This window comes from Myxine glutinosa, chromosome 1, assembly GCF_964187855.1.
Source record: "Myxine glutinosa chromosome 1, kmMyxGlut1.1, whole genome shotgun sequence".
Taxonomy (NCBI): domain Eukaryota; kingdom Metazoa; phylum Chordata; class Myxini; order Myxiniformes; family Myxinidae; genus Myxine; species Myxine glutinosa.
The window spans coordinates 264,992,606-265,005,922 of record NC_136261.1 but is presented as its reverse complement, the minus strand read 5'-3'; the positions used below and the strand labels follow the sequence as shown (position 1 = coordinate 265,005,922).

General features: G+C 41.0%; 1 protein-coding gene across 5 annotated transcripts in view; it reads right to left on the bottom strand.

Moving 5' to 3' along the window:
- The window catches only part of LOC137436963 (mitogen-activated protein kinase kinase kinase 20), a 145,324-nt gene that overhangs the window by 21,468 nt on the left and 110,539 nt on the right, over positions 1–13,317 (bottom strand). For all 5 annotated transcript variants that reach the window (XM_078786570.1, XM_068131217.2, XM_068131226.2 and 2 more), the window contains 4 exons: positions 11,927–11,989; positions 11,558–11,656; positions 7,187–7,291; positions 3,881–3,955 (listed from right to left, as the gene is read on the bottom strand). In XM_078786570.1, coding sequence (XP_078642696.1) covers positions 3,881–3,955; positions 7,187–7,291; positions 11,558–11,656; positions 11,927–11,989 — 342 coding nt within the window. The remainder of the gene's footprint in view (positions 1–3,880; positions 3,956–7,186; positions 7,292–11,557; positions 11,657–11,926; positions 11,990–13,317) is intronic.

The window sequence follows — 13,317 nt, the reverse complement described above, 5'->3', positions numbered from 1 at the left end:
TGGTGTATGGTTGGTTCATTGTTGACTCGAAACATATAGAATAAACCAGTGTCTCAATGCAATCTCTTCACTTTGATGGTGACAGACGGTGACAGACTTACAGTACTTCAAAATAATTTAATACTTACATTATTTGCTAACTGGTATATCCTCTTCCTCTTTAACTAAAGTATTAAACAAGCCCGGCTACGCCGCTGTTAAACTTTCGGTCTTGTTTCTTCATACATGAGAATCCCAATGCTCCATGCCCCCCTCCAGCCACCATACTGGTTTAATAATTTGTTATTCCCTCAAATTACGGGTGAGAGAAGTGATGGGATCTTGGTATTTATATGTTAACTGCTATTGGCATTGCACGTGGTACATGCTTGAGAGACTCAGTGGTGCGTGTTTCGGTCTATGGTGTCGTTGATAACTCGCCAACAAGGAATCCCTAATACTCCCTCATGGAAGGGCCTGCCAGCTCATCTCCTGCGGAAATGCTTATAATTGTGAGACAATTCTATATCTGGAAGCAACCAGAAATTTCCTGATCTCTGCATTCTTTCCACATATAGCTTAAAGTTCAATTACAATATTTTAACTTGTCAATCCCTTTCCATGAGAAGAATAACTCTACTCAACCTTTAGAATTAACTTCTCACCTCAACAAACATTACACAATCATACAAAAAAAAACTGTTGCATCATGAATCATGGGCACACAAGCATTAACATTACATTGTCACAATACACCACCCATCTCTCGAAAGGTATTTTAACAATTCTTGGCAACATGGCTGCATGGTTCAGGAAGTGTTGTGATTGCCATCTAGTATCGAGATTATTGCTGCACAGAAAAAAAAAGAAGCAAACATGGCATGGCAGCCATGCAGCCCTTCTTTCCTTCATCCTTACTATAAAGGGTTAATGGGCTGGTGTGTATGTGTGTTTGTTTGTGTGTTTGTTTGTTTGTCACGCTACTCCTCCTACAGTTCTGGGCTGATAACATCCAGACTGACTACGTAGGTTCAGCATGGCCACAGTTAGTGTATAGAGGTGTTTTATCTTTGCCAGTGGTCTTGGGGGAAGGGAAGTGGGATGCAAATTTTCTGTGTAAATGTGTATCGTGTGGCGCTGTTTCCAGGTGGGAGAGGGCATTACAAGTATCCAACCTTTACAGCACAGTATTCCTGCCCTCAAGTGTTCCAGTACAGTTAGGTCAATTCAATTCAATTCAATTCAACTTTATTGTCATTGTACAGTGCACAAGTACAAGGTACAATGAAAAGTGAGCGAGCAAGCTCCCAAGATAAGGTGCAAAAGGTCATTGAGTGAAAACAATGAAATTTAAACATGGGGCGCAAACAGTTACTATACAGGTACTATATTGTATATATATACAGGTACTATATATATATATATATATATATATATATATATTGCACAGTCCCGTCACCTGGGAGTAGGTTAAATGACTATAGTTGAAGAAGCATAATGTACTGAACTCGGTAAGTTCAGAGTATAGAAAGATAAAGTGCAAAAACAGTACAAATGAATAGTGCAATTGAGTAGTGCAACTGAGTAGTGCAAGTGAGCAGATAAGCAAGGGCTGGCAGTGCAGGTAGTGTGGTGTCCGAGGAGGGGGGTTGGGGTTCGGGAGGGGGGGGGGGGAGTGGCCAATGGATTGGCTGAGTTAGTGGTGTGTGACAGAGTTCAGCTGAATAACAGCCCTATGGAAGAAGCTGTTCCTGAGCCTAGTCATGCGGGCACGAATGCATCTGAAGCGTCTCCCAGATGGCGGGAGAGCCAACAGTCCGTGGCTGGGGTGGGTGGGGTCGCTGGTGATGCTGCATGTTCTCTGCAGGCAACGTTGCTGATAAATGTCCTGAATGGCTGGTAGCTGGGTGCCGGTGATATACTGGGCAGTTTTAACTACCCGCTGCAGAGCTTTCTGGTCAGAGGTGGAGCAGCTGCCATACCACACCATAATGCAGTTTGTCAGGATGCTCTCTATTGTGCAATAGTAGAAGTTGCAGAGAAGGTGGGAGGACAGATTGGCTCTCTTCAGCCTCCTCAGGTAGTACAGATGCTGCTGAGCCTTCCTCACCAGAGAGGAGGAGTTGAGGGACCACGACATGTCCTCCATGATGTGGACACCTAGGAATTTGAAGCTGCAGACCCTTTCCACCTCAGCCCCATTGATGTAGATGGGGGTGAGTCTGCTGCCTCTCGACTTCCTGAAGTCCACAATGAGCTCCTTGGTCTTTTTGGGGTTGAGGGTCAGATTGTTTTCAGCACTCCATGTCACAAGGTACTGAACCTCCTCCCTGTAGGCTGACTCATCATACTTGGTGATCAAGCCTACCACCGTGGTGTCGTCCACAAGCTTGATGATGGTGTTAGAGTTGCGGCACACATTCATGGGTGAAAAGGGAGTAGAGGACAGGGATCAGCACGCATCCTTATGGAGCCCCGGTACTCAGAGGTAGGGTGAGGGAGGTGTGGTTGCCAAACCTAACAGATTGGGGTCTGTCAGTCAGGAACTCCAGAGTTCAGTTGCAGAGGGAAGTATTAAGTCCAAAGATGTGAAGTTTGGTGGAAAGTTTGGTGGGGATGATGGTGATGAAGGCTGAGCTGTAGTCAATGAACAGCATTCTGAAATAGGTGTCCTTGCCTTCCAAGTGGGTCTATTTGCATGGTAGGCAAACTGGTGCTGGTCAAGGGTGGCGGGGACAGTGACTTTTATATGAGCTAGGACCAGTCTCTCAAAGCACTTCATTATGATGGGGGTAAGTGCGATAAGGAAAGTAATCATTCAGGCTTGTCACAGTCCACTGCTTCAGCACCAGAATGATGGTTGTAGACTTGAAGCATGTAGGGACAACCGCCTGGGCCGATGCCAGGTTGAAGATGTCAGTGAAGACCTCAGCCAGCTGGTCAGCAGATGCCTTAAGTGCCCGTCCAAGGATGCCGTCCAGGCCAGCAGCCTTGCGTGTGCTCACTCTGTGAAGAGAGCCCCTTACATCAGAGGTGGTCAGTGTGAGCACCCGGTCGTCCGATGGTAGGAGGACTTTGATAGCCGGCTCCCTGTTGTCCATGTCAAAGCGAGCGTAAAAGTTGTTAAGCTCATCAGGGAGGGAGGCGTGGCTGGTAGGGGGGCAGTTGTTCTTGCTCTTATAGTCCGTGCTGGTTTGAATGCCTTGCCACATGCGCCGAGAGTCTGTATTGTTGTGGGAATTGCCCTCAATCTGTAGTGTGTAGTTCCGTTTGGCATCCCCGATACCCTTTTCAGGTTAGATCTGGCTGCACTGTAAGCCACAACGTCATCAGATTTGAATGCTGCGTCATGTGTTTTCAGCAGCGAGCTGACCTCCCCGTTCATCCATGGTTTCTGGTTGGGGAATGTCCATATGTCCTTCTGAGTTGTGATGTTCTCTACACAACTGTTTATGTAGAACAAAACGGTGGAAGCATATTCCTCAATGTCAGTGTGAGAGGTGTTTTGAATTACACCACTAAAGGTATTTTGAATTACATGTTTGAATAAGGATAACATAATCTCCCAGGATGCTTCTGTAAAGAGCGTATGCTTCTAGTTTTGTAAATTTGCTTCACTTCAACTATAGAATTATTTATTGTTTAATTGTGCTGGTATTGCCATTATATTTCGTATATTCTCTTTCCCATTTTATTTACATGAATTTTGCATACACTTTCCCATTAATTATTATTTTCTTCATGTTTTCTATGCAGTATTTAGCAAACTAAGCTATAAAGCCTTGGCAAGCTCAAAACAGAAGTCTTGTTAAGTCCGTTTTTTGGTAAGTCCGATGGTTTGCAGAACATATCTGTCTTTAGAGGCCTCGACTGTATTAATAATCAAAATTGACTCGCAAACCTTGTATGTGATGGAACATGTGACAGTTTCTCCCTCTTTCATGCCCACTATCCATCGCTGCATCACAAATGGAGGCTGAGAACATAAAGGAAGATGAAGGTCAGAAGTCTTACATCATGTCACCTTTCATAAATTCCTAGCTGAGAAAATTTCAGCATAAAATTACTGATGTTTTATAGTTGGGTGGTAATTATGCCAGCTAGCATTATAATGATGTAACAACTGGGATTATATTGTACTCACACCTTTCAGGCTTGCACAAGCTGTGCTGCTTATCCCCATGCAAGCTTAGCCCCCACACCTTCTCCCCCTCCAAAAAAAAACCAATGCTAATAATGATTCCAGTTGCCAGACTACCATGTGACATTAATTTTATAACTTTATCATATGATTTATTAATACAATATCACAACTATCACTAAAACTATCATATTAAACATTATTAATTTAATCAGCCAAAGTCATTTCCAAAACAAAACTGGGGAATGTCTGGCATGAGGTGGAAGGCTACATGGAAAAACAAACCAGATTTCGTAGAACAGAGAAAATCATTTCAATAGTGAAGAGAACCTTGTATTGAAATGCTATATGAAACAGACATGACGGTCATTTCATCAAACTTTCTTGAAATGATGAAAGAGTTTGAAGAGTCATTGGGTTATCAAGCAAGTACCAGTCTAGTTCACTCCTTGCATTTTATGGAAGACCACAAAAGAGCAGCTGCAAACAAGCCATTCATCAGTGGCCAATACACATATTTACAGAGCGTTGTGCACATAATGGGTATCCTGGGGATTTGGTTTTGTCCAGGTACACATTGACATCTGTCAGATTCAGATTGTCACTGACCAGGTACACGTTGATCAAATCTAAAGGCATTGTCTGTGCATGTGTTGAAACATCAATTACAGGCTTGAGAATGACTACAACATCTGAAAGAAATAGGGGGTGCATGATAGAAAGAAAGGTGGAAAATCCCACCTCCAAACTATTTAAAAAAAATACTTTTCAGCTAGTGTTAGAATAAGGGCCTAGGTTGGGATAGGGGATTGTGGAAGTTACAACGACGTTCCCACTTGTAAAATTTCACCCAGATAAAAGTGGTGACTTTATGACGAAGAAGAGGGGAAAAAGTAGGTTATATAAAATACTATCTGAAAGCACCCGGCGTTGCCCGGGTTATTTTTGAATGAATTTACTACTATAATTCAGCTTTTACTCGCGGCCGTAGAAGATTGACTATTATAATTCAGCTCAGCTTTTAATTGTGAAATGGGCCCAGCCTGGCCGATGCAGCCTCGACCGGCCCCGCCACCTAGCCTATCACCTTGCCAGGGCCCGTCCCGACATTTTTGGTTCTTTTTGAATGAATTTACTACTATAATTCAGCTTTTACTCACGGCGTAGAAGAATGACTACTATAATTCAGCTCAGCTTTTAATTGTGAAATGGGCCCAGCGCGGCCGAGGTGGGCCTCGACCGGCCTCTCCACCTAGCCAATAACCTTCCTGGGGCCTGTCCCGACATTTTTGGTTCTTTTTGAATGAATTTACTACCATAATTCAGCTTTTACTCGCAGCCGTAGAAGATTGACTACTATAATTCAATTCAGCTTTTAATTGTGAAATGGGCCCAGCTCGGCCGAGGTGGGCCTCGACCGGCCTCTCCACCTAGCCAATAACCTTCCTGGGGCCTGTCCCGACATTTTTGGTCCTTTTGAATGAATTTACTACCATAATTCAGCTTTTACTCGCGGCCGTAGAAGATTGACTACTATAATTCAGCTCAGCTTTTAATTGTGAAATGGGCCCGGCCCGGCCGAAGCGGCCTCAACCTCCCGGAGCCCATCCCGACATTTTTTGTATTAGAGGTTTCCTCCTATCTTTCACCACTCAGGAGATTAGCTTGCGCAGACAAACAAACAAAAACTTTCTTTTATAATATAGAGAGAAGAGAGATATGAATGATTTTTTATTATTACTATTATTATTATTATTATTATTATTATTATTATTATTATTATTATGTAGAAGGCTCCAGGCACAGACTATGTCGTCCTCATCATCGCATGTAAAAGCAGACTTACCTCATGGGTAGTAATATCGCATGTGAAGAGAATGTTTGCTAAAATCTACTGTACAAAGAAACAAAGTTACTAAAACGAAATACTCATCATGAAAGTTTTTTAATTTTCCAAAAGAGGAAATTGACAAATTTCCTAAAGGTTGGATGTGAGGATATATAGGATGCACATGGTAGGGTAGGAATGTATGAGTGCACTTGGGTGACAGATCAAAAGAAATTTATCCTTGCAGTTCCCCTATACTCTTTTTATGTGGCCCCTTGTCCAATATATCACAATAAATAAACACTTTGGAGGAAACTATACCTAAAACCCCTCAATATAACCCCATCCGCTTATATACCCAACCTACTTCAAGAGGTTAATCATTGCACAATGGAGTTTTCTAGAAAAACCGTTTAGTGGTTTCCTTTTTGCCAATAGGTCATTGTATTAATTATACAAAACTGCATTGAAGATGAGATGACACTAGATAGATGAATATTTTTCTTTTATCTACTTTTTTTTTTTACGGAGTAGCCCGTAGGGCAATGCCGTCTAGAACAGCATTTGTCTGTCCGTATGTCCCCACAAACGTGCACCAATCAGAGCTGAGGATCTGGTCACATGACAGGAGGACACATTTAGTAACCACATTAACAAATTTAGTTGCATGATTTACCAAAAGGAAATATAATAATCTTCTGTGGAAAGTTTTGGGGTCCCAGTGGTGTTGTAAATTAGGTGGGAGGTTTCAGAAATTCCTCAATACAATTATGATTTTGAAATGCGATCGACACAGATCTTGCTCCCGAATCCGGAAGTGAACAAATGACCACGGTTCACTGTTTCGATAATATCTCGTTACAATCGTGATTTAACAATATATTTTGATATATTAATACTATGGTATTCATTTGTGATTGAAATGATGACTGATGCTGTTTGGAATGAAAACATAGAGAACATGGTGTCAATGCCTGACGTTCGACTGAAGGAGGCACAGGAATGTGGAATTTATTGGTTCATCGTTTGCCGTTTTTTTACTCAAGTCATTCACGAACCGGCTGTCCATGCCTGAAGTCAAAAAACATTGAATACTGTACTTACATTATTTCCTAACTGCTAATCCTGCATGAGAACAGTATCCCCACCCAGGTCATACTATCCTCTTCAATTAAAGTATCAAACAAGCCCGGCTACGCCATTATTAGGCTATCGGTCTTGTAATTTGTTTTCATTACCTGGCTCAGGTGTATAATTTCCTGTGAGTTGTTGATTTTGAAAGTCACATCCTTGATGTGCTGATATTCCCCATCCATCTCCACATACATCTTCCACTTGCAGTCCTGCAGAAGCAAAACAAGATAAACTTTCAGAAAGCTTGCTCAAACTGACTTGCCCAATTCAATCAACTTTAAAATAAATCCCTCGCCACGAAACTGTTTCTGCAGTAGACTAGACAGATTTATGGGAAAAGACCATGTATAAGCTTCTAGGTGCATTTTTGGGTAAAAGTTGGGAACCTCACTTTTTAACATAATTAGGTTATGCTGAATTCGATTAACCCGGTTCCCAAACCGAATTTTGAGGGTTTTTTGTGAGTTTTGAATAAACTGCTGAATAACTTTGGCATTGGTGAACTCACAGAGGAGACAATCAAATCTGCAGAAGCGTTCGTCTGCAAAATATATAATGTGCACAGAACAACCTCTGTTGATTCAGCACGACATATGTTGTTCTCCCAGACTGGTAAACCAGAAGCAATGTCACCGACAAGTGATGCTCTTCATTTCCATTTGATGTGAGTACACTATCAAGCCATGGTATGGAGAAATGCTCATTGTGCCATACCTGACCTTCCTGCACCTGTGGAAATGAGATGGAAACGTGGTGATTCAGGACTGGAGCCTATTCTGATGTCACCGAGTCCAATCCCAGAAAGTTGCCTCGAGATGATTTGTTGTGCATGCCAGAAGCAATGCAAGATTCAACGCTGCAAAAGTCGCTATTCAGAGTTGAGGTGCATATCACTTTGTGCCTGGCAGCAACAGAGTGATGATCAGACCCCTTGTATGAATTTGATGTAGTTTGGCAAAACAACATGTGTGACATTCCTGAATGTTTGTGCTTCATGGCCATGTGCACTTAATTTTAGAATAAATGGTTGTATGAAACATTGTCTTATTAAAACCATTTCCCATTTTATAGTGACCAATTTCAATATCTGTTTGAATGCCTCTTTCAATATGTCACCAACCATCATATACAGTCATGTGAAAAAGTAAGTACACCCCATGTAAAGTGTTGACTTTTTCAACATATTTCAACATACAGCTATTTGATCTTCATTTCAACAATATTGAAAGATAAAGGTGATATAACGTAACAAATATCATGAAACATTTACATTTTGTAGTCCATTGTATAATTTAAATAAACATAAATGCAAATTTCGCATGTGTAAAAAGAAAGTACACCCCTACATTTATCACTACTTAAAATACCTAAAATTAGAATCAGGTGTGCCAGCTCAGGTGCAAATGATTAGAACATCGTTGGAGAGGATCTTGGAGGAACCTGTCTTATTTAAACCTCAGACATTTAGTTTGGTTTGCTCTTTGTTGTTGAAGTGTGCAGCGTCACCATGCCTAGATCAAAATAGCTCTCTGAGGCCTTCAGAAAGAAGGTTATAGATGCCTACGAGTCTGGGAAGGGATTTAAAAAGATCTCCAAACAATTTGAAATCAATCATTCGACTGTCCGGAAGATCATCTACAAGTGGAGAAGATTCCAAACAACTGCCAACTTGTTTAGGCCAGGCCGCCCCAGCAAGTTCAGCCTGAGAGCAGACCGCAAATGCTGAAAGAAGTCTTGAAGAACCCCAGAATGTCATCACGGGACCTAGAGGTAGCTCTTGCCACTGTTGATGTCAAAGTGCACGAGTCTACCATTCGAAAGTTGCTGCACAAATTTGATCTACATGGGAGGTGTGCCAGGAGGAAACCTTTGCTGTCCAGAAAGAACATCAGGGCAAGACTAAAGTTTGCCAATAAACACCTAGGCAAAGACCAGCACTTCTGGAACAATGTGCTCTGGACAGATGAGTCAAAGGTAGAGCTATTTGGCCACAGTACCAGAAGACATGTTTGGCGAAAACCAAAGACAGCATTTGACAGTAAAGCATGGTGGTGGAAATATTATGGTTTGGGGCAGCTTTGCTGCATCAGGGCCTGCACAGCTCACCATCATATAATCCACGATGAATTCTTCATTGTACCAGAGGGTGCTTGAGGATAATGTGAGGCCATCTTTCGGAAAGTTGAAGCTCAACCGAAGGTGGACCTTGCACCATGACAATGACCCTAAACATACCAGTAAATCCACCAAGGAATGGCTGAAAAGAAAGAAATGGAGGTTTCTGGATTGGCCAAGTCAAAGCCTGGATCGAAATCCCATCGAGATGTTGTGGATGGATTTGAAACGAGCTGTGCATGCAAGAAACCCCTCAAACATCGCACAGCTGAAATAATTCTGCATGGAGGAGTGGGCAAACATTTCTCCCAGTTGATGTCAGAGACTGGTGGACAGTTATAAGAAACGCCTACTTGATGTTGTTTCTGCCAAAGGGGACAATACCACCTATTAGAGCCAAGGGTGTACTTACTTTTTCCACATACGAAATTTGCATTTATGTTTATTTAAATTATACAATGTACTACAAAATGTAAATGTTTCATGATATTTGTTATATTATATCACCTTTATCTATCAATATTGTTGAAATGAAGATCAAATAGCTGTATGTTGAAATATGTTGAAAAAGTCAAAACTTTACATGGGGTGTACTTACTTTTTCACGTGACTGTACATGATATATAAATGCTTGTTCAAAGAAATTGTCCAAAAATGGCAATTTGGCGGCCATTTTGTTTATGCTAATTAGAACGTCAAAAACTCAAAATTCGGGCTTGGGAACCGGATTAAGCGAATTCAGCATACCCTAATTATGTTACAAATTGAGGTTCCCAACTTTTACCCAAAAATGCACCTAACATTCACATTTCTCAGAAATCCGTCTAGTCTACAGTACTGAACCTGCCTTCGAGCAGACCATGAGATACAAATCTGAATATACATATATACGAGTATGTACCCTGTGACCTCAGACATTTGGATATAAATTAACATGAAAGATAAAATAGTTGTTCACAATTACCATCAAAGTAAGTGGCCTGGGAGAGGTTTTTGCAAAGTAAGCCCATGGTAGTAGAATTGGAGAGTTTTGAAACACATAATTTTTCTACAATTGCTTAAAACTGTTTACTATTTTTGGAAAGTTAATTGACCTTCACAGAGAGAGAATGGAAACTGAAAAATAGTTTGATAGCACAGGAACCGTTTTCGAGGCCATTTTTTTCCCACGCAAAGCAGGGGTTGGCCTTTTTTGGGTACCGTGGTCCCCTTTTTGAAGCAATGTTTTATGGCCAGATGTCCTTCCTGCCACCAACCCTTTTAGTCGCCTTTTGCGACACACCGGGAATTACCAGTGAGCTGGTACTCAATTTGCCGACCTTAGAAGGATGACAAGCTGAGTCAACCCTCCTGGCGTTAATTCAGCGATCGACCGGGATTCGAACCCAGGATCCTTGGATCCCAAGTCGGCACCCTAACCGCTAAGCCAACACCAGGCTTTAGCCAAAAAGTTTGAGAGCACAGGAAGAAAAAAAAATCGGTTAACCTGCCAACTTGATCAGAGGAGCACAGGTATTAAAGAAACACCGAGGTCCATAAAAAGCCAAGATTACTGGAACCCTCGAATACGAAGCAACCTCAATAATGACTGCGCGGTAAGTAGGCCTATAATTTCTATTCCACGGCTGACAGGTTTGCCTCAAACTTTTTGTCTTATTTTAGCAACCTCATGGGAGCCATTTTAGAAACAGGTATTTTTAGAAAACAGGTATTTAGAAAAAAGGACTAAAAGAGTGAAAATGATATAAAATATCAGAGGCAATAATTTTGCTTTAGCAATAAGAAAGAATTTTCCCTTCTTCTTATGGCTTAAGGGAAAAAGAAAAAAGACAAAAATCTCCAGGTGGAAGTTGTATTTGTATATTTATTTTTGACAAATGGTTGATGAGTTCCTTGCACCTGCTGCAGATCAAGAGCTTGTCTCCAATTATTGGTAAATTGTTGTGCGTTCCGCCAGCAAAGAGCGGGCCGCAGCCGACCTCCTGTGGAGCACACCACAGATCGTGCCAAACGCGCACGCACGAGGACAGTGGGAAAAAAGGAATCGAGGCAATTAAAACATTTTCCTGCATGAGGACAATTAAGTGATGCTGTCACATGCACAAAAGGAACGAGATCGAGCGAGAAAAGGAAGAACATCTGCAACGGGTGGAAAAAAAAATGGAAATTTTCATGGAGGGCATTTGTGAAATTATTTCCGCTTCAATCTGCGGAAAACGGAGACCAAATTGTGAAGCACCGGAGACGTGTGGCCGATAATGATACCGTTTCGCTCAGACTGTAGTAAGAAAAGAATCATTTTCATGACATGCATTCATAGGTTATTTTCCTTATGCCCCTGACTGTGTTGTTTGGCACACCTGGGTAGGACTTTGACTTGGGATGAGATGATAACCAAAGACCAACTCAAGATTGGCAAACTGCTCCGTGGCGATGCATGGAACTTCGTCTTCATCCTCCTGAAAGGCAAGACAGTTGTCCACATGTCCTTTGTCCATACTATTCACATTAATCAAGACAATGGATTTTGTTCACGTGTAACAAAATTTTTTGCTTTTTGTTTTTGTTCATTCAACGCATCTCGATTTATTAACTTTTTTTTTTGCAATATGCATCAAGTTGGCAAATGACTAGAGAAAATTGTTTTTCAATTAAAAACATCTCACTTTCTCAAAGTGCAATTGTTGCATGGCTGGCTTGACAGAGTTATTGAAAGGACTTTAACCCACCGATATCAAGGGAGGAAAATGAATGTGGTCCAGAAATTGATGGTAGAGTTTTTCAATTGCTTTCTGAAATGTAAGGAAAACACAAAACTCTTTCAATTCACTTGCAATTCCAAAAGATGATGCCATTTTCTGAAAGTTGTACACTTCTTCTCATATACAAACATCCCCAGGTCAGGAGGTGTGAAATATCTGACAACCTCCCACTGTTTTGGAGAGCTTGTTTTGTCAAATGTTAATGGGATCCTGCCAAGGGCATGGCGCACATTAGTCTGACACAGCCATTCAAACGGCTTCCGAATTCTTTATTCAAACAGCTCTATTTTGCGTTTCGCAACATTCCTTTCACACTCTCCTGACCATGGTAATTTTTGATTACAAAGCCAGAATAATCAAGGGGTTTCCAAAAGGGAATGTGGCTGTCACAATTTCCTCATACGATGCAGAAGCATATGCGGAAATAAACAGAACAAATCAAACTCTAATGAACTCCACTTGTCTCTTGCGAACACTAAATCCAGTGGACTCTCACCAATTTGAATATCTCCCAATTCAAATTCAGCAAATGACAGAGCCATGCTGACCATTCTTTCCATCAATTTGAACAGACTTTATTTTAAAGTTAGAACTAGACATTCTACTGGAAAGCATTCTGTTCACTCATTGCAACGAATGTTGAATCAATTGGCTACACGGCAATTATGATTCAACAACACCATTTGCTTAAGCTACGACCAAAAAAAACTAAATGCAATAAAATAGAAAAAGCAATTTGTTTCCCTGCAAAAATCATGCTGAAGGATTTGATGAGGAAGAAGAACAAGCCATCATGGAGGATACCGATGGAGATACACATATTCACAAGGCATTTCCATAATGGAACCACATACCAAACTTGTATGTATATTTTTCTGAAATTTAGCGCATAGCATTAAGGTAGATTGCAGCTGCATGGAATATCTTTAACTAAATAAGGCAAATAAGGGTAAAAAGATAGAAGATTTCCATACTGTTTTGTGCTGTTTTTAAAGCCGTCCTTCGTACTCTACTGTGCATTTCACGATATGAATTCCAATAAATACCAGACATACATTAGGTACAATGACACTGTGTTTTGCTTATTAAGTGTTTATATCTGTACGAGTGGCGTATAAACTACAGGGTTCATAGAACACCTTACCCCACGCTGTCTTGAGAAACAAGGACATGGACAGGGTCTACAAGCAGCAAATGTGATTGGTCGTAATGATGTAAAATGCAGTAATATTTTGTCCAAATGCTTCTAAACCGAATGGTTTTGAAAGTGTCAAAAAGGTGATTTGTGTTCTACACTGTTCAAGTTGATAAGTCAATTGACATAAAAGAAAGATTAAAAAAAATTGTAGAAAAGCAAG